Raw genomic sequence first — 27,235 nt, 5'->3', positions numbered from 1 at the left:
TTTTAACCTCCGGACCTGGCCCGCCCCCCCCCCCCGCACCGCCGCTGACCTGAGGTTAACTTCCATTCATTATAACACTAAGATCTCCTCCTGTGGGCAGCAGTTTTTTTGGCCATTTTTTGAACACATGATGTATACACTATCATGTTGACATGCTAGGTATGCACAATTGAGCCAAAATGTGCCAAGGTAAGCTTCCTGCTCCCACTCCCTAATACACCAAATAAAGGCTTTCTGTGCCAACTCCACAAGGAGGCAGTGCTTTGAGAGCTATCTCCCTGTCTCCTTACTTGTAACAAATAGCAAAAAGCTCTTTGCATTAGACATTTCCTTGGGTTGTGTTCAATTTGATGCACCCCAAGTGGCAAACTCTTGAGTTCAGTAGCACAACCACATTGGGTATAATCTTGAAGGTTTTTTAAGATGAAAATACCTGTTCTTCTGTCAGTCAGTGGTTCTCAACCGGTGCCAATTTTGTTACCTGGGGATATTTGGCCATATTTGGAAACAGTTTTAGTTGTCCAACTAGGGAAGGTAGTGTTGGCATCTAACGGGTGGAGGCTGGGGATGCTGCTAAACATTCTACAGTGCATATGACCGACCCCCACAGCAAAGAATTACCCAAGTCCAAACAGTCAGTCATGGCAAGATTAAGAAACCCTCCTGCAGACAAAGTTTATATTACTCAGAATACATTTAATCATCCCACTCACATTTACAAGTGGGTTACGTATGTTGAGTAGTAGAACACGGAAATACAAGTTAAAGGTGTTGATCAAGAATTTAACAGTTAGCTGCAAAACAAGTGAAAATTTCAATAAGGCAGGTAAAGGACTTCCATTGACTAGGTCCACGTATAATTAAAGTGAGAGCTTTGGCCCTCATGATTAGTTCAACATGAATGATAAAAACTGAAGGTTTATCATTCTTGGTCCCAATACCGGCTTTGTCCAGGATCCAACCCCCCCCCCCCCCCAGCCCTTGATGTTTATTAACTAAGAAATAAGCTAATCATCCACAAACAGCGGTCCTTCTCTTTCCTAACAAAGATGCTGCTTGAATAGTCTAGTTCACACTAAAGCAAACTGAATGACTAAAATGAGGAAAAGGCAAGACTATACTACATAAAAAGTCTTCATGCTGTAGCCGATCAGGAAAAACCGGGATCGACAGAGTTCTGAAAAGATATTTCAGTGCTGAGGCAGAAATAAGTTGAATGTAATCTCACTTACCTCATATATTTTATGTCTAAGGAAATAGCTCCAAAGGTTAGTTTTCATGCCTGTAATTTTGGTGGTAAATAACCTTGCTGAAGTGTCCATATCAAGAAACCCAAAGGTACAAAATCACCAGTATCGGACAATTTGTGCTACTGGTGTAATAGCCATCAAGTGTATTTTTTGTTTGGGCATTATTTATCAAGAAAAAAAAAAAAGAAAGAATTGAGGTCAGCTGTTTAGATGTCCTACACAACTGAGGAGCAGAGAAGCAAGAAAAATGTTACAGGACATGAAACATTTTGACTGCAAAATGTCAGCTCTTCTCCAAGGAAAGAATGTGTTAAACATCATGGCTCTGATGTGGAGATGCTACAGCACCATGACTAAAGTTCCTTAACATGTGGGCACTGCCGAAGCAATGAAGGAGAAGAGAATATATCACCCCAAAATATGTCTTTTTGGCATATGGATTATTTTAGGCGGATTATTTTTAAGGAACTACAGACACAGGAGAAATTTTGAAAACCAAGAAGTTACCCTTTTGTAAAAGACATTTACTTGTATAAGGGAAATCTCCATTTGTATGGGCGTCTTAAGTCTAAAAACTCTTACCAATGGAGGAAGCAAAGACTTAAATCTGCATAACAACCACACCCTTGATTACTGTGTTTCTCCTGGAAATTTTCCATTACTGGCTCTCCTATCCCCAGCGACTTCTTTTGCCTTTCCCCAGAGATGGTATTTAAGGGAGCAGCTCAGGCCTTTTCAGGGAGCTGCTTGATTTTCCTGGATATCTTCCTTGCATAGAGGAGGTATACAAGTTATTAAACTTCCGTTTGTTTGTCTCCTGTTAATCTGGTTTCTTATTACAGGGAGGTCTCAGGCAAGAACCTAGAAAGGTAAAAGGAAAATTTTTTTCCTCCCTAGAGCAGTAACTCAGTAAAAGCAACTCTTGAGTGGACGCCTGTTCAGTTTTTAATGAGCCATTGTCTTTCTAGGGAGATGCCACCAGAAAGAGAGGTAGAAGGGTCTGATCTGGGCCAAGTTTGGCTGTGCCATATTGTGAAGTCAGTGATCAACGATGTCAAATGTTGAGCCCCAAGAGAGGCTTAAACAGTTCTGTGATCTCACTGTATCTCTCAGTAAATAAATACAGTAGGTAAATACTAACAAGGATAAGGGCATATATTACAAAAAATGATTCATTACAAAAAGGGATAGAGTCTGCTGGGTCTAAATTCATCCGACTTTAAAACAATGTGTCCTAAATGATGTACATGTTAATTACATTACTAAAGATATTCTGGGGGCTAGGGAGTTTATTGAGCAAGTCTAATTTCTATTGATTACATTCTTTGGAGGGAGAGGGAAAGTGTATGTGTGCAAGAATTAAAATGGGCTTGAGAGGGAATAGAGAAAACCTACATGTTTATCATTATTAACTGGTGCTGGTCTCTCAGAGAGATAGTTTGCTAGCTCCCAAACTACTTCATGATGAATGGATTGCCATATTATTGTAATCAATGTATCTAAACATAATCATTCAGAACAGGATTGTTAATGAACATTGCCTTAATATGACAGCTTCAAAGCTAAACATTTCCTAGAAGCACAATTCTATATTAGGAATGCTTAATATCAAAGTAATTTAAAAAGAAGACGGTGGCATTTCAAATTATATTGCCTCTTATTTCCTGTCCATTTAATTTTATGAGTGCCAGCCACATAGTAGGCTCTTAATAATTATCATTCAATGCCTGAATAAATGAAAGAAGCTCTCCTTTAGGACAGCGCAAACTAAATAAATTTATTATAAGGTAAAATATAGACTCAATGGGGCTGGAGCTAAGGCTGGCCATTTTAATACAAGACAAATTAGATTTTAAAATTAGATTTGCGGGAGTTTTTAATGGAACATATTATTCTGCATCCTAAATTACTCAGAATATCACGTAGTGGGAGCAGAGAAATCACGTAATAGCTGCTCACATTTATTGGGTGATAAATATGTGTCAGACACTGTGATACGTGTTGACACATACTAGTTTATTTAATCTTCATAGCTCCTCTGTATGGTAGGTACTATAATTATTCCCATCTTATGGAAGAGAAATTTGAGGCTCACAGAGATTAAGTGATTTACCCAAGATAGTGGGGCCAGATGCTTGGTTCCTGGACCTGTTTGGAAAATGTAAGCAGCACTATAGTTGGTATTAGTTGAATTATCAGCTCCACGTTCTGTTTTGTTCCCTATTGGCTTATGTTTCATGCCCACCTCTTAACCTCATGCATGATCAGTCATTAATTTTGTCCTTTTTTATCCCTGCGCTCTGACCGTAGAAATCTAATAGGGACTGTCACGGTAACATTTGTTTTGAGGTATCTGATTGTACCCCCCAAATAGTGTGTCATTGTCAGGAAGAATGCTTACCTCTAGGTTGTTTCAAGGCCCTCCCTCTCAAGAAACCCCTCTCCCTCCTCTCACATATTTACCGCCTTCCCCAAACACATATAAACTGTCGCTAGGCTTCACTGGGCCAGGAAACTTTGGGAACGACTCCAGCCTTCTCCATGGGCTGTCTTTCTCATAATAAGGCTTTCTTTTCTTCAAAACCAGTGTCTCGGGGTGCCTGGGTGGCTCAGTCTGTTCAGTGATGGACTTTTGGTTTTGGCTCAGGTCATGATATCATGGTCATGGGATGGAGCCCCATGTTAGGCTCCATGCTGAGTACAGACCCTGCTTGGGACTTTCTTCCTCTCACTCTTCCCCTGTTTGCACATGTGTTTTCTCTCTCTCTCTCTTTCTCTCTCTCTCTCTCTCTCTCAAAAATAAGTAAATAAACTTTTGGAAAAAAACAACCAAAAACAAAAACAAAATCAGTATCCCAGACATTGGCTTACTGAGCATTGTGTACATGGACACGATTAAGTTCAGTAACAGTAACACAGTAAACACAGAGTCTATACCTTTAACCATTAAACCACTTTGTTCCATACAGTAGCACTGTGAGGCCATCCAGAGTTTTGGTATGGACAAGAAACACAGTGAAGAAGTAATTTAGGACTGCCTGATGGGTGCAAGAGCGGCTCGGCCTGAGGCCTCAGTACAGGGCTGCTCTGAAGAATCCTTTGTGTCAGGGAATTGGAAAACAAAGATGGAGGGAATAGTTAAGGATAGGATTTTGGAGGGAAGCTAAAAAGGTGAAGGCCAGTGTTGGATGCATGCCAAAGTCAGGCAGCAGCAATTAGAAACCTAAGCAAAAGCATCAGGGTAAGAGATTCAGAGATTGAAACATGAAATTCACTCACATATGGGCAACAGTGGGAACAAGAAATAACAGAAATGAATGTGCCAACTTTGTGCTTTGGTTCTTTCTCAAGCATGCTTGTCAGGTCAGGGACTAGAGTGAACACTAATATTGTCCCATGGCCCTTTATCTCTTGTTCACTGCATAATCTAGTTCTTTGTAGAGTATGTGAAATATATCTACACTGAATATCTGACGTGATCTCAACTGTCTGTCCAAGTACCTTCCCTGGCTAAAGGAATCAACAATTTTGAATATTCCCATAGAAACTTTTTCTTTCTTTCCTTCTTTCTTTCTTTCTTTCCTTCTTTCTTTCTTTCTTTCTTTCTTTCTTTCTTTCTTTCTTTCTTTCTTTCCCTCTTTCTTTCTTTCTTTCTTTCTTTCTTTCTTTCTTTCTTTCTTTTGTTCTTTCTTATGTGCTTTCTTTCTTTCTAAGATTTTATTTTTTTAAAGTAATCTCTACATCAAACATGGGGATCGAACCCACAAACCTGAAATACAGTTGCACACTGTAGTGACTGAATCAGCTAGGCACCCCTCATAGAAAGTTTTGCATTTTTTTAAACTTTTTTCTTTTTTTATTAAAAAAATTTGTTTTTAACCTTTTTATTTATTTTTGAGGGAGAGAGAGAGAGAGAGAGACAGAGCATGAGCGGGGGAAGAACAGAGAAAGAGGGAGACACAGAACTCGAGGCAGGCTCCAGGCTCTAAGCTGTCAGCACAGAGCCTGATGCGGGGCTCAAACTCACGAACTGTGAGATCATGAGGTGAGCTGAAGTCGGACGCCCAACTGACTGAGCCACGCAGGAGCCCCCATAGAAAGTTTTTCTATGGTCAAATTTCCTAGCAAATTTTCACCCAGTTTTTGTGGAATTAAGATTTTTTTTTTAAGATAAAAGTCTGGTCTACAATCTAGCCTAGTTCAATCCTAGCTGAATTCTTTACTGTAGTATTCTCTTAGCATTAAGAATGACACATTTGAGGGACGCCTCAGTGGCTCAGTTGGTTGAGCGTCCGACTTCGGCTCAGGTCATGATCCAATAATTCATGGGTTCGAGCACCGCATCGGGCTCTGTGCTGACAGTTTGGAGCCTGGAGCCTGCTCTGGATTCTGTCTCCCTGTCTCTCTGCCCCACCCTGGCTCTCTCTCTCTCACTCTCTCTCTCTCAAAAATAAATAAAAACACACACACAAAAGAAAGACTCATTTGATACATGTGAGTGATATCTCCAAGAATCCATGAGAAGGGGGACAGGTTTTGCCATCCCAAAACATGCTGCTTTGGCATGAGGGTGATTTTGAACTAAATGCAATCAAGACACAGCAGTCTCAAGAAAACTGTTTACCTCTCCCTTAACTACCTAAATGAAATTAGATAAGGGGCCTGGCTCAGAAAGAAATCTAGTACCTGAGATAACTTTGTGCCTGAAAGACCTGACTATACAGTAGAGGTATAGTCAAACATCAGCTTATTGTCCTATGAATTACCCTCCTCCCCTCTGAAGCCCCAGACCGCTGCCCCATTCCTTAGCTCAGGATGGCAGATAAGCCATGAGATTGTCCCTGAATCTCTTATCTCTGGGGCTCCCATATGTACGGAATTAAATTGGTTTTTCTCCTGTTAATCTGTCTTATGTCAATTTAATTATTAGATGAGCCAAAGAACCTAGAATGGAAGACAGGAAAGGTTTTCTATCCTAATACACACCACCCATTGGCGGGCTCTGACATCATTTTTATTATGTCAACAATACTGAACAAAAGGTAATGGTGGCAGAAAAAATGCTTCAGTTACTTGCACGGAGGTGTGGCCTGACAAGGGTACCTGTCAAAAAACCTGATAATGGTGGTTTGCAAGCTCTGTATTCATCAAATGGTTTAACACATGTCTTTAGGGGGGTTTTAAAATGAAAGGCTTGGAAGGCCAATAAGATAAGTTAAGGGATTTATGAGTAAATGGCAGAAAAATATGATTAATAGTGACAGCTTCCAGTTCCTTCTCTGAGCTTTTAGTCTTCTGAGTAATACAACAACTCATCTGAGAATTCCCTAATTGCTAGCATGACAATAATCTGACTCCTTCAGGGACGCCGTGGTCCAAGACCAAAACTATAGACCTGCATGTGCTGTGCCTTGACCTTCTGAACCTTGCCAGGCAGGGAACTTGCAGTCGTGCCACATGTTAACCAAAGTCCTTTCTTTTTCACAAAGATGAGTGGGATAGAACATTCCCCATGATCATAAGCCTCTCAAGGGCAGGAAACTGCATGCCTTGCTGCCTTTATGAACTGATGACTCAATTGCTGCTGCTCCCTTAAAAGGAAGGCACAAGCTAACTTTAAAAGGGACTTTTGGAGTACATGACCTTGAAAAACAAACCCCTTTTTCGCTTCTTAATGCTTCTGTTTTACTAAAACCAAAATGCTTGCAGTATATATACATATTTGAAAACTGTTGTGCATTTAAGTATGAACGACCGCTCCAACATTGGCCACAATTTTCTTCTCCGTGTCTAGGGAACCAGACAGTATCGGGGAAGTTTTTCAAACAATTTCCTTGATTCTTCAATCATTTATTTTTGTAGTTCTGGAAGCTTTTGTAGCTATGGGCAACTTAACCTTAGGCCACAAATGCTAAAAATAGCCCGGGGGTATTTGACCCTTCCTGGCTGTGTGCCTCCTCAGATACAATTCATTTTCCTTCTTTTCTCCTTATGATCCTGTAGGGGCCAAGGGCAGGCCACCCCAAGATGGGCCACTTTGGCATGAAGATTATTCTGAGCTGAAGGTAACTGAAACCCTACGGGCTCAAGAAAAACTTTTGTCCTTCCCTTAACTACAGACAAGACTGGAAATTAGTGGTCCTTCCCTGAATAAGGGTTATTAGCAGAGATTTTTTTTAAATTTATTTATTGTGACAGAGAGTACATGAGCAGGGAAAGGCAGAGACAGAGGGAGAGAGAGAGAATCCTAAGCAGGCACCACACTGTCAGTGCAGAGCCTGACAGGAGGCTCAAGCTCATGAGCCGTGAGATTATGACCTAACCTGAAATCAAGACTCCGAATAGCTGAAATCAAGAATTGAATGCTTAACCCACTGAGCCACCCAGGCGTCCCTAGCAGAGATAAAATTTCCCTGAGTGATCCATCTGTATGGTAGGGCAAACACCTAATTACCAAACATCTGTTGTTCTTCTTACCATCCTGTGAAATGCATTCCTTTCCTCCAAAGTCCCTGACCCCTACCCTCTTCTCCTTAGTTCAGGATGACATATATACCTCATTTTTCTCATCTTCAGAACTTCCATGTCTGTGTCGACCCCCATATATACACTATTAAATTTGATTTTCTCCTGTTAATCTGTCTCAAGTCAATTTGATTCTTAATTCAGCTAGCAGGACCCTTGAAGGGGTTATCTCTGCTAACTATCTCTTGCTCTCTGATGATCAATACTTAACTGTTACTCCTACCTTGTCCTAAAAGAAATATGTGTTGTCCAAGCCAACAGATTTTTTTTAAGTTTATTTATTTATTTTAAGAGAGAGAGAGAGCACAAGTTAGGGAGGGACAGAGAGACAAGGAGAGAGGGAACCCCAAGCCGAAACCAAAGAGTTGGGTGCTTGGGGCTCCTGGTGGCTCAGTCAGTTAAGTGTCCAACTTTGGCTCAGGTCATGATCTCACATTTGCGAGTTCAAGCCCTGCATTGGGCTCTGTGCTGACAGCCTGAAGCCTGCTTCAGAGTCTGTGTCTCCCTCTTTCTGGGCCCCTCCCCAGCTCGTGTGTGTTTTTTTTCTCTCTTTATCCCAAAGATAAGTAAAAAGAAAAAAACATTAAAAAATTTTTAAAAAATATAGTTGGATGCTTAACCAACTGAGCCACCCAGGTGCCCTAAGTCAACAGATTTTTCTAGGTGCCCTATATCTTCTCCCTTCTTGAGAAATAATTCAGACTCTAATTAGAGCATATTCAAGGGAGTGAACAGGATGGTCAAAGTATTGTATCCACAGAAAGGAAAAAGAAATTAAAAAAAAAAAACTAAACAAGTTGAATCCAGGGAAGTACAGGCTCAGGAGGATCATGGTGATAGTAAACAAACTTTTGAAGGGCTGTTTGGGAGGAGAGAGATTAAAAGTGTAGAACTCGGGTCAAGGGGCAGACAGTGAAACAGGGATGCTTTCTAACAGGTTTTTCGAGAGATAGAACCTGGCTTCCTTCAGAGGGAATGTGATCCAGTATAAGCTGACGGATCCCTTAGGAAAATATTACGGAGTGGTTCAGTTACACAACATTTAAGTTGCTTCCAACCCTGGGAAGCTATTTCTGTCCTTTTATAGGCATAACATTCCTATTCTCAATTCCTTCATGTGAAGCTATAGAAAGAAAGGAACAATCATTGCTACCTGCTCCTTACCTTTCCCCTCCACTCACATCCTCCAAAGGTAGACTATTTTAATATTGCAGTAACCTGACAACAGAAGTGTCTGTTTTAATATCTTTCAGTAACATTATTCAAAGGGAATCTATTGCCCGATGAAGTGGGGGGAACAGTCTTCAAGGTTCTCTTTCTTTTTCAACCTCAAAGAGTCTAGGATTAAACATGTGCTTTGAAATTAAAATCATTATGAATTTGCTGAGTAAGAAAACATCAAGTGTACTCACTCCCCAAACTGGAAAGTTTTCCCTTAGCATAAGGTACAAAAAAACCCGTATTTCTCTTGTAATATACATGAAAAATTTCTGCAGTGAAGGCATGGTTCTAAGTTTACAACGGTCTTGTTAAAAAAGAAAAAAAACAAAAACAACAAGCCCCCAGTGGAGTTATCTGCCTCCCTGCCCAACAGCAAAGCAAGACTTAATTATGGTTGGGACCTATCTCAGAAATGTGACCTTTGATTCATTTATTTTTTTTGTTTATTTTTTTAATGTTTATTCCTTTTTGAGAGAGAGAGATTGTGAGCAGGGGAGGGGCGAGTAAGAGGGAGACAGAGGATCTGTGCTGCCAGCAGAGAGCCCGATGCGGGACTTGAATTCATGAACCATGAGATCATGACCTTGAGATCATGCCCTGAGCTGAAGTCAATGCCTAACCCACAGAACCATCCAGCGCCCCAGGAATGTTACCTTTTAAAAGCCAATTTGAAATGACTTGATTAGCACAGGGGAGGTCATCTGCATGATAAAAAGCCCGGCCTTTCCCAGTCTCCCACCTACCTAGGGAAGCCATCCTGGCTTGAAACAATACTTTTCTTTCTTTTGTTAATAATTTCTTGCCCCACCCTCCTTCTTATAAAAGCCTTCCATTTTGTGCAGCTCCTCAGCTCTGCCTCATTCATGGGTCATTTAATAAAGCCAATTAGATCTTCACATTTACTCAGCTGAATTTTGTTTTTCAACAGGCTCTAATTGGAAACAATTCAATCTATATTTATGCATGTTTTAACCCTGTGACTAAGGGTTGTTGCGGAATCACATTTAGTGCAGCAGATATCATACTTGATCACAACCTGTTTTACTTAAATTATTAATAGTAATAATTGAATAATTCATTAATGAGTAATTAAGGAATTCCTATTAACCCTGAGAAGATATTACACATGTGAAAGCTCTCCAATGCAGAAAACAATGTCGTGATTCTTACACCAAAGAAGGAACCTTCAGAGAACATAATGTGACTTAAAATTATGCCCGTTATTTTTTTATTGGTTTGCCTCCTTGTAACAATAATAAGCAGCATTTAACTTCACTTCTCTCGTGTACAGGTTTTGTGCCAAGCTCTTCACGTTTCTTGTCTTTTTTCATCCTTAAAACACATTGAAGAGTTGCTACCCTTGTTGACCATGGGCTGGCGAGGATCAGGAAACTGAGGCTTAGGGAAGTGAGATATCACCCGCAAGTTTCTAGATTTGGTGGTAAAGCCCAGCAAAGAATCGATGTTTGACTCTAGATCCTGAGCTAGTCACCCTCCCACTGTGTTATCTGCCATGATGGCCCTAATGCTATTGTGATTGTTTTATTTAGGACAAACTGAGGTAGAAAAATCACACCTTTTTTCATTTTGGTTCCAATTCTTTCCCTCTCTTTTCTAGTTTCAGGACTACTCAAGCTTAGAAGGTGACACTCACCCCGTTTGTGAAGGAGAACACTGGCATGCCGACGTCCGTTTCCGTTTTCAACGTAACAGGAGTAATTTCCCAAGTCACCTTCTTCTACAGAGTCCACGATTAATGAGATGGAAACTTCCTGTTCCCCGAGATGCTCTTTGAGAATTCTAAAATATAAAGCAAAACGAAACAAAAAACCCCACACAAACATACACAAGACGTGAAAAAGAAAAAAAATTTAGATGACTCTGAATGTGCTGGGAAAATACCTACAGCATCTATGCTTCAAATCTGGCTAGGGATTGACGCTATCTTAATTAAATTATATCATGCCCTTTTCCTCTTCACTTCTAATGAGGAAGCTTGTTTTTGGACATGCTAATGAAGTTGCAGTTAATTATCTCTCATAGCAGGACAATCACACTGTCATGATAAAGAGGTGAGAAGGACCTTGAAGAAAAGTTTACACATTGCTCTCCCTCTAAGAAATATGATATGCTAAAGGTGAGAGAAGCAATTCTAATGTCTCATGCTGGAGGACTAATTATAGGTCAGGTTAGTTTTTTCTTCTTTAAAGGAAGAAGAGAACATTTCTGAGCTATTTTGACATTTCGTTCGAAAGCTCCAGCCTGGCATTTTTTAAAAAATGATACATACAAGTCAATTGACGATTTTAAAAGAAATGTGAAAGTATAAACCTATAGGCTAAGTATTCTGATGAAGTGTTTAATTCTGACGCTAAAATTAACGGCAAGCACTAACCTCATTTGTCAAAGATTTTCATAATCTTTCAGAGCAAATAGAAAACTTCAAAGCAAGGCTCCCTTTCCCTGCTTCCAATGTCCTCTGATCTGTTTGGTGACTCATGTCTGTACATTACTTCCTAATGTTGATTTAAAGAAAAATACCTTTCTGGAATCTTTCTTGAGCACCCATAAAAAGAGACAGGGGAAAAGTTAGGAGGTTTATTGTCCTTCCTTAACTTTAACATTTCAAAATATGTGGGTAAAAGATAATAGTGAAGTTGTAAATATGAAAAATGGCAGAGGAACAGTTTAGTACATATTGGAGAATTGCCCATCTGGGCATCTCAGAACCCAACTGGAGTACAATATTCTTGTGTATTTGTTGCCGGGAAGAAGATCCCAATAGAAATAACCCTATATGACAGTTTTATACGTTTTTGTTTTCTACTGAAAAACTTTTTCACTTATACCTTTGATCAAGTTTTGAAAGCCTTTGCATTTAAGAAGAGGAAACTTGGTTTACATGCCCACTTATACCCAGAAGACGCAACCTTTAGATGGGAGAGTGTTTACACATGATCAGCATTTTGACTCACTTGTAACTTAATTACTATTTATGTGCCTGCTTACTTACACCATGATTAAAAATGAGTCTCTATGTCCAAGCATAATTTTAGTCATAATTGAATACTTACTTGGAAGTAAATGAACAAATAAATACTTTTAAAAAAGAGGCTTAAGCATTCTGCCCTCAAAATAGATGGTATTTTTTAATGGTTATTCTTTATCATTCCCACTAGAGTAATATTTAGACCTTAAAGTCGGACTAAAAAAGACAATGAAAATATTTTGTGTATCCTTTATCATCCCTATCAAGTGTTGTAGAGCCTGCTTAATGGCTAAGATATGTAAAAAACATATAAAAGGAAATGACAAAGATTGTGTTTGGTTGAGTCAAAACTTCCTCGTGACAATTAAAAAAAGAGCTCTTGGGGCGCCTGGGTGGCGCAGTCGGTTAAGCGTCCGACTTCAGCCAGGTCACGATCTCGCGGTCCGTGAGTTCGAGCCCCGCGTCGGGCTCTGGGCTGATGGCTCAGAGCCTGGAGCCTGTTTCCGATTCTGTGTCTCCCTCTCTCTGCCCCTTCCCCGTTCATGCTCTGTCTCTCTCTGTCCCAAAAATAAATAAACGTTGAAAAAAAAAATTAAAAAAAATAAAAAATAAAAAAAGAGCTCTTACAAACAAAAGGCATAATATCATATCAATATCATATCACATCAATATCATATTCCACATTTGATGGTATTTTGGTCTGTCTCATACTCAGTATATTCTTTAGTGAAAAACTCTTTTTTTTAATTTCCTTTAAATTCTCTGCAAATGGCATCCGTGTTCTGCAGTTCCATAGTCAGTCTCGTAATAGTGTCATTGCCATTAAATGTTGAGATATTTTTCTTATAATAGTAACCCCCACCCCCACATAGCAAAAACCCATTTATTTTCCTTTAGCTCACTTTCTATTCACTAACAGAGCTAATGTTAACTTGACTGTACAAGTTCAAAGAAAAAAATATTTTACCTAATGTCACTTTCCCAAACTCGATTTTCATCCAGATCTTCAATAAACTTCTCTCCTTTCATCCAGTAAATTAAAGGACTGACATCTCCACTGTACCCAAAGAAAGCTCTGCAGGTTAGATTAGCTGAGTCGCCTGCAGAGAGAAGAGATGGAAATGTGTTATAAAACTATTTGTACACTCTTATTTCAGGCAAACTGGCAGGTAAAATTTTAATCACTTCATTGATTTAATGAAACATTAACTTAAAATGTTTTCTCAGGTATTTTTAATCTTTGTCAAATTTATAGAATATGTGCTTTTGACAGCTTGTTCAACGAAACGGGAGTTATAAGATTTTGAAGAAGACTGGTTGGCGATTTTATAGAAGGTTCTCCCAGTTAGGCTTGCCCCATGTTTTTTATACGATTAGATTTAGGTTATGAATTGTTGAGAATGATACCAGAGAGGTGATGTGCCCTTCTCAAAGCATGGTATCAGAGGGTACATAATATTAGTAATTACAAGATTTCACAGGGCAGGTGGAAGGGGGTGGGAAATAGAAAGGAAACAAAATCTTTGGATGGGAAAGAAAAGGAACTGCAAATCCAGAATCCCCTAAAAATGTTATTAAAACATTATCACTATATATGGAATAATGTTTTAATTAAGGAAACCGACACATGCTCAGGTAGAAAAGCACATTAAAAAACAAATGAACAACTCATGAGAATAAATACTTGGGATTTTTATTAGATGTAAAATCAATGATGCAACTGCAGAGATTAGTTTCGTTCAACATGCTACTCAGGAGACACCATTGTAATGATCAGTGCAGATTGGTTGACTACTTAATAAGGTAAGTGGAGGTCTCTGACTAAAAGGTGGAAGTGAATATAATGCCTGCAAAAGGAAGGTGTATTTCCAGACAGGTTATGCCATTTTGCAAATACTTGGATTTAAGGCCTTAGCCAGCATTAGAGAAACGAAATATTCCAGTACACATGAGTTAGAAGATCCTGTTGCCTCTAAGTGGAACCAGAAAATGCACGACAAGATAGGTATCTGTAAGGGCTTATTCCAACTTGAATTGGGGCAAGGGAACTCTTAGGGTATATAGAGTGCCAAGGGCAGACTACCACAAGATGGGCTACTTTGGCATAATGATTATTTTATTTTATTTTATTTTATTATAATTTTATTTTAGTATTTTTTTAATTTTCTTTTTTCTTAATGTTTATTATTTTTGAGAGAGAGAGAGAGAGAGAGAGAGCAAGCAGGGAAGGGGCAGAGAGAGGGAGACACAGAATTGGAAGCAGAGAGCTCTCAGCACAGAATTATTTTATTATTTTTTTAATGTTTATTTTTGAGAGCAAGTGAGCAAGAGAGAGAGAGCAAGCAGGGAAGGGACAGAGAGAGAGGCAGACACATACTCTGAAGCAGGCTCCAGGCTCCAAGCTGTCAGCACAGAGCCCTATGTGGGGCTTGAACCCACGAGCCATGAGATCATGACCTGAGCTGAAGTTGGAAGCTCAACCAACTGAGCCACCCAGGCGCCCCGGCATACTGGTTATTTTAAATAAAAGTTACTTAAGAGACAGACTGTACAAGAAACACATCCAGACAGTCTTCTGTCTCCCTGAAAGCAGGAAATAAATATCCCCTGTGAAAGGTATTCTCCCTGTACCAAAAGGAAAAAAGACATCCTTATCACCAGACAAAGGGAATTTAGAGCTGAGAAGGCTGAGAAAACAATCCTTGTTGTTTTTACCAATGTACAACAACTGCAGTCCAAATTCTGTTTGGAATTCCTTACTAATGGAAACTCCCAAAGTTTTTTTGGTCCTGTCAATTCCTCAGAGATTTATTGCCTCTTTGTCTGAAAAGTAAAAAAAAACCCAAACAAACCAAAACCAAAACCAAAAAAACAACTGCCTGCCTTAGTCATTTCTTTAGGAATCAATTTCATTATTGGGCCTTTGTGTGCACATAATAAAACTTTGACTTTTTTTCTCCTGTAAATCTGTCTCACATCAATTCTTAGTCCAGCTGGAAGAGCTTGAATGGTCAAGGAAGAATTTTTCCTTCCCCTTAGGTATTACAAGAAGGGCTGAAAACTAGGCCCCAGCAACACATTTGTTGGCATCTGAAGCAAGCAAACTTTCTCGTCTTCATAAATTTTTGAGAAGATTCTAAAGGATCCTGACAACTAAATGCCTTTAAAGTGCAAGGAAGGAGGATCCTGAAGACTGGAAACCTCAGAGTTATGAGTTAATAGTGAACATAGCTGGAAACTGTGCTTATGAGTGATTGCTTGAGTATACCTACTTGCAAATGACATATTTGATAAAGGGTTAGTATCAAAAATATATAAAGAACTTATAAAACTCAACACCCCCCAAAACAAATAATCCAATTAAAGAATGGACAGAAGACATGGATAGACATTTTTCCAAAGAAGACAGACAGATGGCCAACAGACAGATGAAAGGATGCTCAACATCACTCATCATCAGGGAATACAAATCAAAACTACAATGAGATATCACCTCACACCTGTCAGAATGGCTAAAATTAACAACACAAGAAACAACAGGTGTTGGCAAGGATGTGGAAAAAGAGGAACTCTGTTGCACTATTGGTGGGAATGCAAACTGGTGCAGGCACTCTGGAAAACAATATGGAGGTTCTTCAAAAAGTTAAAATGGAACTATCAGCAATTGTACTACTAGATATTTCCCCAATGAATAAAAAAATATTAATTCGAAGGGATACATGCACCCTGATATGTGTGTGTGGTATATATGTACATATACACACACACTGGAATATTACTCAGCCATACAAAGAATGAACTCTTGCCATTTACAATGACATGGATGGAGCTAGAGAGTATTATGCTAATGAAAGAAGTCAGTCAGAAAAAGACAACTACCATATGATTTCACTCATATGAGAGAGAGAGATTGGGAAGTTGCCAGCTGCTTCTGAATGCAATTGGGATAGAGTCAACCTGAGCAGAGCTCTGTTCTGTGAAGAGATTTTTGAGTGGTTTCTCTTAATTATACCTACTTGTGTGGCTGAACAAAAGGCACCATACCCCTTCTCATGCATAGCTATGCTAGAGCAAGAGTGCCCCTGGGAAGTCAGTCTGGAAGGAAGTGCCAGATAGAGTCTGGCTCACACCTGAGACTACCCAATTGCCTACGGGTTGGGGAGGAAAGCTGTGTCCACCCAGTAAGTACTTTTCTTTTGAGAAATGACAACTAATCACATGAGTGCCAGAGAACTGTGACTTTGGATCCCAAGTATGTATTACCTGTGTGTGAAAGCATGATTAAAGGACTACTGTCCCTCCCTGTTATGTTGAATAAGAACCAAGAGTTGATGGAAATTCATGGGTCAGGGTGGGATCTAGGGAGAGATGATGCACTTCTACCCAAAAGGGCAGAAAGAAATTAAGAAGGGCAGATAGGAAAATAGAAATTAGGAGATTTAGGGAAGGAGATTTAGTTAGGAAATAGGAATTAAGAAATTCAAAACAATACGACTGTGTTTACACCTTGGGCCGATGAAGCAGGACATGTCAGTTACATAACAGGTTTTTAGCATGTGAATTTTAGAAGCCGTCCATCCGTGATTCATTTCACATTCTCATGCTTTTTAATGTTATATTCTTTGCTTTAAATTTTTTTCATTTCCACTTCTTCCGAAAGAATGACTTGGCTTTTCTAGAAATAGTCTTTCTGTCTTTTCTTCTCCCATAGCCCTTGGGACATACGTCTGTACTTTATCATAACATATTCCTTACAATACTTGGTTTGTTTGCATGTCTAACCCAGAGGCAGAAATTGTATGTGTATTTACCTTTGTACATCACTAGGACCCATTACAGTGTCTTGAATGTGTTAGGAACTCAATACATAATTTCAAATGAATAACCTGCTTAATATCTCTTGTACTTGCATTTCCCCTTGGTTCCTTGTTTTCAAAGCTTCATTTATTAAAGGTCACATGTCTACAGCCTATCTCAAAAGGCCAAGTCTATCTTATAAACCAGTCTTCAACATTGCAAATGCAGAACCTCCTCATTCAGATGTTATTTCACTTGTGGGCTGGAGCCGGTTCATACCAGTAGGAGTCAATGAGTACAATTTTCAGAAATTCTTGTAAGCAGGTTGTTAAACACAGTCATTATTAAAAAGTCAAATTATAGAAGCTTACAATTAAATATACTGTATTAAAAACAAAGGTATTAGACATTTAAAGCTCAAAAATTCCAAATTACTTGGCTAGATTCTTCATCGACAGTATCTGTATGGGATAAATATTATATAATAGTTTGCCACCGCACATCTGTCCCCAACTGCACATTTAGTGATCTTATGTTGGTAGCTTGCAATCATGAGCCATGGTGGGAGTATATACCCCAGCAGTTGCCACATTCTACAATTCAGGTTATGATTTATTGTTTTTGTTGTCTGTCTATACTTGAGGCAACATGGAGAAAATGTTATTAATGTAGATTAAACTTAACAGTGTCAGGCCTACGGCTGTTATATTGGTAAAAGCACAAACATAAAAATATTCCTCTCATATTCAAAAACCATAATTTGATTCAGTAGAGAAGTTGCTTACATCAATGATAAACAAATACAGTTCCGACATATATCTCCAGTGTCTCACTCTTATTTGCCAATGCAAATTAAAGGGTCAAGACCACTTAGATGTCAGAATTACACTTGGAGAACCAATGGTTAAGCATTTACCGGCACACTACTCTCTTTAAAACTGTTCTCTCAAAGAAATTGCACACATATAAGAATAATAATTCACATATTAATTTACCCATGTGAATCGTTTTTAGTATAATCACAGAACCAGGAACACAATCAACTCTAGGAAACTTTCATCCCTCAAAGAAATGTTGACCCAATTGGTCACTAGTCATTTCATCCCAATCTTCCCCAGCCTTCAACGACGACTAGTCTACTTCTAATTTCTGCCTCTATGGATTTGCCTATTTTGGACATCTTGTATAGGTGGAATCATACAGTACGTAGCCTTTTGTGCCTGGCTTCTCATGCTTAGCTTAATATTTTCAAGGTTCATCCATGTTACAGCATTTATCAGTATGTCATTCCTCTTTGTGGCTAAATAATATTCCATTGAATGGGTGTACCATATTTTGTTTATCCATTCATTAGTTGATGGATATTTGAGTTGTTTCCACTCTTTGGCTATAAATAATAATGTTGCTTTGAACACTCCTGTACAAATTTTTGTGTGGACATAAATGATTTCATTTCTCTTGAGCGGAATCTAAAAGTAGAACTTATATCTAAAAGTCAAATTTCTGGGTCATAAGATAATTCTATGTTTAAATCTTTGACGAATTGCCAACCTGTGGATTTCCAAAGTGGTTATTCCATTGTATATTCTGACCAGCAATGTACGAATGAGGGTTTCAATTTCCCCATATACTTACCAAAACTTATATCTATCTTTTAGATTATAGCCATTCTAGTGAGTGTCAAGTATTATCTTTTTGTGGTTCTTACCACTCATATTAAACCAAAATTTTTTGTTACATATAATTATTATTAATACTCAATGTTGTTCAAAATATAAAAACAATATCAGGATAAAAGGGCTTTTATTAGACCACAGAATGTAATTGTCAACATCATGCCTAAAATGCTTATTTCTCCACCACTGTGTTGTAGATCCTCTGATGGATTTATAATTTTAGATGAGATTTCATACCAACAGAATAAGTTATCAAAGGCTTACACTCTTTAAGAAAAACTACAAAGAGTTATTTCCAAATGTTTAAAAGTAGACATATATTAAACAAGAAGTTAATATAAATGGGGCCCACAGGATTATCTCCTTTAAATTCAATACAAGAACACCTATCTGCATCATTTTTATATGAAAATTTCTTTGTAGTTCTGCTACAACAAGACATAAGCAAAAAACAACTGTAAGGTGCTTTAAAAGGATGATAAAAGTATTATTTGAATACAATAAAATTGCACACTTAACCAACTTAAAAGACCTGCTATTTTTACTTTCTTTGAAGAGTTCTTTCTTTCAACCGTCCAAATATAAGAAATATATAACAATCTCAGGGCGCCTAGGTGGCCCAGTTGGTTAAGTGTCTGACTTTTGATTTCAGCTCAGGTCATGACCTCACAGTTCGTGGATTCAAGCCCTGTGTTGGTCTCCACACTGACAGCGTGCAGCCTGCCTGGGATTCTCTCTTTCCCCTCTGTCTCTCTCACTGTCTCTCTCCCTTCCCTGCTCATGTGTGTGCATGCACGTTCTCTCTCAAAATAAAGAAATGAACTTAAAAAAAGAAATATATAATAGTCTCTTACCAACAAAGTGTCAAAGTTTGGCCTTTTGATATAGTAGACTTTTGTATTTGTATTACAAAATGTAAACATCTGTACATTTTGAGTTGTTCTATATGCAATTTGAGTTATTCTAAACAGAATCATATAAAAATATACCCATATCTTGTCAAAAATATGACTCATCATCCCTATAGAACAAATGGAGTGTGCGTGGTAATGCTTAATAAGAGGGCTATCCACCCTCTTAATATATTTGGATGGAATTTCACATCCAGAAAAAAATGCCCTGAAGAAACTCAAGAGCGAGAACATGCAAAATAAAAACAACAGAGCATTAATTCTAAAATTATTAAAAGCTTGCTTATAAAATTTTAAAATGAGACACAGCCTGCCTAATATGAGATTGTAGGACATTCTACCTCAGCACATTGGGACCCTGCGGCAATGAACAAGTGAAGAAGGCAATTCAGGATAAACAAGTTTTCCTTAATGGGGTAGATTTGGAAGCCTGACATATTTGAGTTTTTTTTTTTAAGTATATGATTTATAGCAAATTAATGCACTTTTATTTTAGCTAGTTAATGTGCTTTTAAATTATTTTTTCTTTAATCTTATTCTCCAGGAGTCGCTGATTTTTATCATACTTGTGTCAGCCTTAAGAGGAAAACCTTATGGTTATCTATGGTCTATGATATCTAAAAATCAACATCATACTAATTTCCATAGTAACCAAAAAGAAAATAATAAAAATCTTATTTGCATGAGAACTAAACAACAAATTATAACGAGAGATGGTTGTGGATAAACCACAAAATCATATCAAGTCAGTTTAAAAGTTTTATGAAATACACACACACACACACACACACACACACACACATACACACACACACACATACACATATATATCATTTGTACATTTTTGGTTGGAAAAAGTAAATATTTTTGAAGTCTATTCTCAAGCTACATTTTAAAATCTATTTACTCATTTTAAGAGAGAGAAGGAGAGTGCAGAGGGAGGGGGGAGAGAGAGAGAGCGAATGACAGAGAATCCCAAGCAGGCTCTGCATTGCCAGGTCAGAGCCTGACTTGGGGCTCAAACTCACTGACTGTGAGATCATGACACATACCATGGGACTGTAACCAGAGCTGAAACCAAGAGTTGGACGCACAAACGACTGAGTCACTTAGGCGCCCTGACAAGCTGTATTTTAGATTTAATGTTACTGCTAAAAAAACAAAATCTAATAAGTTGTAGAATTCAGCAAAATTAATCTGTATTCATTTAGAAATTTAAGTAGATAGCTATTGTCACTAACTATCCTTACAAAAAAGTATGATGATAGTAACAGGGGACAGACAGCATGTGGATGGTCCAAAGAAAGAGCAACATGTATTGACTTTTATATATTTTCTTAAATAAAAAATTGGATATATTTAAGGTGTACAGCATGATTTTATACACAAACATTCACACACATATAGTGAAATGATTACTACAGTCAAGATAATGAAGATATCCATCTCCTCACATAGTTAATTTTCTATTTTTTGGGATGAGAGCCCCTGGCATCTACTCTCTTAGTGAATGTCCAGCATTCAGTACAGTATTTTTAACTATAGTCATCATCCTGTACATTAGATCTCTAGACTTGTTCATCTTACATAACTGCAACTTCGTCCCTTTTGACCATCTCCCCCCCGCCCCCCCATAACCACTGTTCTACTCTCTCCTTTTATGTACATGTTTTTTTAGATTCCACATATAAGTGCGATCATGCAGTTTTTTTCTTCTCTGTCTGGCTTATTTCACTTAATGTCTTCCAGGCTCATCCATGTGGTTGTGCAAATGGCAGGATCTCCTTTTTTTTTAATGTTTATTCATTAATTTTGAGAGACAGAAGAGTACACAAGCAGGAGAGGGGCACAGAGAAGGTGAGACAGAATCCCAAGCAGGCTCTGCACCATCAGAGCAGAATCTGATGGGGGGCTCAAACTCACAAATCATGAGATCATGACCTGAGCTGAGATCAAGAGTCGGACGTCTAACTGACTGAGCCACCCAGGTGCCCCAGGATCTCCTTTTTAAGGCTGAATAAATTTCACCTCACATATATATATTCTCACAATTGCTCAATCCGTTCATCCATCAATGGGCAATTAAGCTATTTCCAATCTTGACTATTGTGAATGGCTAATAGTGATGTGAAAAGGCACTCAACATCACGAATCATCAGGGAAATGCAAATCCAAACCACAATGTGGGGTGCCCAGATGGCTTAGTCATGATCTCGGGATCCTGCAAATTCCACCTCTGGCTCCGTGCTGACAGCACAGAGCCTGCTTGGGATTCTTTCTCTCCCTCTCTCCCTCTGCCCCTTCCTTGCCCTCTCTCTTTCTCTCAAAAATAAAAGAACTTAAACAAAAAAACAAAACACAATGAGATCTCAGCCCATACCTTTTAGGATGGCTATTATAAAAAAAAAATTAAAAGGTAAAAAATGTTGACAAGAATGTGGAGAAAAGAGAATCCTTTACACTGTTGGTGGGAATGTAAATTGGTACAGACATTACAGAAAAAAAAGTATGCAGTTTCTTCAAAAAATCAAAAACAGAACTACCATATCATCCAGCAATCTCTCTTCTGGGTACATTCCTGAAGGAAATGAAATAACTACCTTGAAGAGATATCTGTACTCTCATGTTTATTGCAAAATGTACTTAAAGACAACAATAAAAATAACATGATTTTTGGCCCTCTGGCAGAGATATGGCTCTTTGGAATCCATTGTAATGCTCAGAAAGGGTACTGGACCTAACTACAGGCAATGAGTTTTCAGAAGTGAATTATAATTGGGAAACAAAAATTAATTTCACATGACACAACAAAAAAATTGAGATTTGTTAAATATTATTATAAGAAAGATAAACTAGGAGATTATTGTTTTATAAATCTTGGAGGAAAAATCATTTTTAGAATTAGTCTAGAAACTACCAGAAAGTTCAAGATTGACATATTTGAATATATAATTAGTAAAATTTAAGTAGAATGGAAAATAATACAAAGAAAATGAAGACAACAGAGAATGATTATAAATTTTTCTTTATTGTATTTGTTATCTAATGTATGTCTGAGTATGTTTTCAATTAAAAACAAAAAGCAATAAAGAACTTTTAGCACAGCGCCGAAAAGGTCATTAATAGATTAATATTCCAGATATTCAACTTGAAAACTATCACAGCCAGATTTAAAGACAATTAAGTTTATTTATTTTTTTAGTGATTTCTACACCCAACATAGGGCTCAAACTCATGACCCTGAGATCAAAAGTTACATGCATTTCCGACTGAGCCAGCCAGGCCCCTCAGCCAGATTTTGATAGCAACTTGAGGAAAGATTATTAGTATTGCAACTCCTAATGCTACCATTAACCTTGTTTATTTTTGTAATTTTCCATTAACTTTCAGGCCATATTTGTTATACTCCCATATCTTCAACAGTATCAGTTAGTCTACACAAATATGGCTTCAGATTTTACTTTTTTTGCTTACTTTACTTAAGCCAGTGAATCTCAAATTTACTGCCAAAAATCTGACCCATCCCCAACCAGGTATTGACTCAGCAAGTGTGGAGGGTTACAAGGATTTTCATTTTTAATAAGTACTCCCAGGTGATTCTCTTGCGAGCGGTGACAGTTAACTGTCTGGAACAATTTCTTCTTACCTTGGACTTTGTTTAAAGTGGAATTCGGGCTCAGAAAAGAAACCAGATTGAAAAACATTTAGGCAGGGCCCTCAGGCAGGAAGCAGGGACAGGGAGGCTGGGGAAGAGGAAACAGGGTTCATAATAATGACAGTGGTGGGTAGAGAGGTAGCAGTGTAGACAGAGATGTCTGACTGGGTCCCTGATAACCTAATCCAAGCTACCGAAATACATTCTCCTTCCTAAGGAATGTAGGAAAGAAAAATTGTGTTTCCGTGGAAAATTACTCATTTATCTACTGCACACCTTTCTGAGTTATCAGATGCCAGCTCTTCACTGCCTTTAGCTATTTTTCGACTCTGTAAATTGTAAGTAACTGATATGTAAATTCTCTCAGGTCTGGTAGTGATTTAATTGACTTCATTTTCCCTCTGGTCTCTTAGCTCCTTCCCACCCCCAACCCAGAGAAAAATCAATTTCGTCTCGAGTTGGAATTCATGTCAACATTCCTTTACTCTGCATGAATCTGCTATTTTGACTTTACCTTGGGGCCGGTCATAACATCTGCCTGATTTCTTCGTATCATACAAGCAAAATTTCTTTCACATGTATTCATTCTTATATCTGTACGAAGGTCATGATTGTAAATTTTTCTGGAAGTTATCTGTTAACAGGAATACAATGCTTGCCTCATTGTTTATCACTGCCATTGAAATCATCAACATATTATATTTACATATACATGATCTGTCTCTGACATTTGTTTGATTCCTGAAAGATGTTACGGACATTCTCCTTATTCTTTTTTTCAAATATAATAATCGGCCACAGAATTTTATTTTTACTCTGTTGAAGTTCGGACTCTTTAACTTGTTACCAAGAGAAACTCCATCTTTTCTGTCGTGTGCTCTGTAATTTGCTGTAACATGAGATTTCTGATAAGGCAATCCTAGCCTGTGATTCAGAGTCGAGAACCACAGCTCTTCCTCATCCTCAACCACTTAGATATTGAAAAAACACCTTCAGTCTCTTCTCTGAAAGCCAAGTGATTGTGCTAATACTATTTACTACACTTAACCAGAAACACAGGAAATTAGCATCAGAATTCCACAAGTCACAGAGAAGGGAGAGACACATTAATTGAATTGTCCTCTCCATTTTGTTTCTTTGTTTTCCTTCAAATAATAGCAGAAAACTTTAACCTATGGCGTGGGGAGCCAAACGCATCAAATGTATCAGGCAGCCAGGGCCGGAACCCTGAAGATAAAGGTATTCTTGCGGTCTCAAGGTGATACCGGTAGAAGCTACAGTAAAATGCACTAAATGCTTCTGCTGCCTTTTTGGTCGAAAGGTGCCCTGTCAGCTCAATCTTACCCGGTTCAGAAGGAAGCATTCGAAAATTGATCATGAAAAATCGTTTGCTATCTAAAATAAGAACAATGCTTGTCATATGGCAGGCTTTCAAGTAGGCCAATGTGAGGAGGCCTGAGAGGAAAAATAAAATGTTTTCCCTTCAACCAGGGGATTCTAATCGGCAGCAGGGACACTTGTTATTTAGGGCAACCTTCTAATTAGGTATCCTCTGACCATTTCTAACACTGCTGAGATCAGAGATTCTCTCTCCACTAGAGGACACTCTCTAACACTGGGAAAAAAAAAACCCAAAACCCCAAAACCTCACCTTTTTAATTAAAAGAAAATTTCTTCTCTAATTAAAAAGCATCAATATCCAGAGGTCTTACTCAGAATCAGGCAACAGTGAGCATTTTGTTCTTTTTTTTTTTCTTTGCCATGTGTCAAACACCATTTATTTTCTCATTTAATCATCAACACATCTTGATTCCCAGGAAATTAATATATCCTGGCTTAGTTGAGAATGAACTGGTCAAGGTCTCCCATATGGACAGAAAATTCTGTGGAGAGGAATAAGAAATTTAGCCAGTGGATTCTCAAATTTTCTGGGAGGTGCGTATAACAGAATCAGATATTCTTTTATACTTTATGTACATATTTTATGTACATAAAGTTGTGATTTGTAAGGGGGGGTTGTTTGTTTTTGTTTGTCCATTGTTCCTTTTTCTGGTAAACAAAATCCCCAATTCCACCCTCCTCATATAAGAGAACTGCTTTCCTAAGTGTCAGCCAATTACAGTACCCTATCCTCTTGGGTATAGTGATTGAGATCAGTGTGTAGCCAGTGGTTGGCTACGGGGGTTGACATATGACCCAAATGGCATCAATGATAATTCCTCCCTATTTCAACAGGAGGGACAAGACCATTCTTTTAAAAAATCCAGGTAAAACTGGTATATGACATTATAATTTTCAGGTGTACATTCAAATTGGACATCTGTATACACTATAAAGTGATCATCACTGAAAGTCTAGTTACCATCCATCACTATACAATGAATATCCATCATCCATTTAGCTCTCCCACAACCTCCGTCCCCTCTTATGACCACAATTTTTTCTCTGTCTCTATAAGTTTGTTTGTTTTATTTGTTCATTTGCTTTGCCTTTTTTGATTTCACATATGAGTAAAGTGATACAGTATTTGTCTTTCTCCATCTGACTTAATTCACCTAGCATAATACCCTCAAGTTCCATCCAAGTTGTTACCAATGGGAGGATTTCATTCTTCTTTATAGCTGTGTAGCATTATATATACATAGCATTACATATATATATATATATATACACACACACACACACATATATATAGCATTATATATGTAGCATTATATATAGATATATCTATCTCTATCGATATATATATATATATAATATATAAATATATATTATATATATAAAATCTATTGATGGGCACTCAATCTTCTTAAATTTACTGAGAATTGTTTTGTGGCCTAACCTGTGATGTATCCTGGAGAAGGTTCCATGTGCACTTGAGAAAAATGCATATTCTGCTGTTTTTAGATGGAATGTTGTATCTATGAAGTCCATGTGATCTAACGTGTTGTTTAAAGCCAACATTACCTTATTGATTTTCTGTCTAAATGATATAACCAATGATATGATGGAAGCAGGGTGTTAAAGTCCCCTAATATTATTGTATTGATGTCAATATCTCCCATTAGGTACATTAATATTTGCTTTATATATTTTGGTGCTTTCATGTGGGTGCATATATATTTATAAACCTTATCTTCTCTTGCTAGATGGACCCCTTTATCATTATGTAATGACTTTGTTTTTTTATTAGTCTTTGTTTTAAAGTCTATTTTGTCTGATATGAGTATATCTACACCACTTTTCTTTAAAAAAATTTTTTTTAATGTTTATTTATGTTTGAGAGAGAGAGAGAGAGACAGTGAGCAGGGGATGGGAAGACAGAGAGGGAGACAAAGAATATGAAGCAGGCTCCGGGCTCCAAGCCGTCAGCACAGAGCCCGATGTGGGGCTCGAACTCACAAACCGTGAGACCATGACCTGAGCTGAAGTCAGATGCTTAACCGACTGAGCCACCCAGGTGCCCCTACACCATTTTCCTTTTTGTTTCCATTTGCATGTAATATCATTTTCCATCCCTTCCATATCTTCACTTTCAGTCTGTGTATGTCCTTTCATAGTAAGTCTCACATAGGCAACATGTAGATGGATCTTGTTTTTTAAATTCATTTAGCCACTCATGTCTTTGGATTGGAGAAGTTAGTCCATTTACCTGTAAAGTCATTACTCATAAGGTATGTACTTAGTGCCATTTGGTTCATTTTTGTTCATTTGGTTGTTTTCAACAACCTCTGTTCCTTTCTTTTCCTCTTTCTCTCTCCTCTTAGGGTGTGATAGCTTTCTTTAGTGTTACATTTTGTTTCCTTTCTTATTTTCTTTTGTGGTTTTACTGTAAGTTTTTGCTTTGTGGTTAACATAACATTTGTGCATAACACCCTCGGTGTATAATGGGTGGTTTTAAGTTGATAGGAAGTTAAATTTGAACACATTCCAAAACTTACATTTTTACTCCCCACCTTTTGCTTCTTTTTATTGTATGCATCCCTGAATTAACTTTTGTAGTTTTAGTTACTTTTACTATTTTTGTCTTTTAAGGTTCATACTTTCTTTAGAAGTCATTGATCCACTGTCTATACTATGTATTTACCTTTTCCAGTGAGAGTTTTATATTTGTACTGTTTCTTGTTCTTAGTGCCGTTTCTTTTCAGCTTAAAGAAGTTCCTTTTACATTTCTTATAAGGCCAGTTTAGTGGTGATGAAGTTCTTTAGTT

General features: G+C 37.9%; 1 protein-coding gene across 1 annotated transcript in view; it reads right to left on the bottom strand.

The window, feature by feature from the left end:
• IL1RAPL1 (interleukin 1 receptor accessory protein like 1) overlaps positions 1-27,235 on the bottom strand; it is a 1,262,266-nt gene that overhangs the window by 44,717 nt on the left and 1,190,314 nt on the right. The window contains exons 6-7 of the mRNA XM_040468734.1: positions 12,953-13,085; positions 10,651-10,796 (exon numbers count right to left, since the gene is read on the bottom strand). Coding sequence (XP_040324668.1) covers positions 10,651-10,796; positions 12,953-13,085 — 279 coding nt within the window. The remainder of the gene's footprint in view (positions 1-10,650; positions 10,797-12,952; positions 13,086-27,235) is intronic.

Source organism: Herpailurus yagouaroundi, unplaced genomic scaffold (assembly GCF_014898765.1).
Source record: "Herpailurus yagouaroundi ecotype Mexico unplaced genomic scaffold, PumYag 67793, whole genome shotgun sequence".
In the NCBI taxonomy this organism is placed as follows: domain Eukaryota; kingdom Metazoa; phylum Chordata; class Mammalia; order Carnivora; family Felidae; genus Herpailurus; species Herpailurus yagouaroundi.
This window is presented reverse-complemented; position numbering and strand designations above follow the sequence as displayed.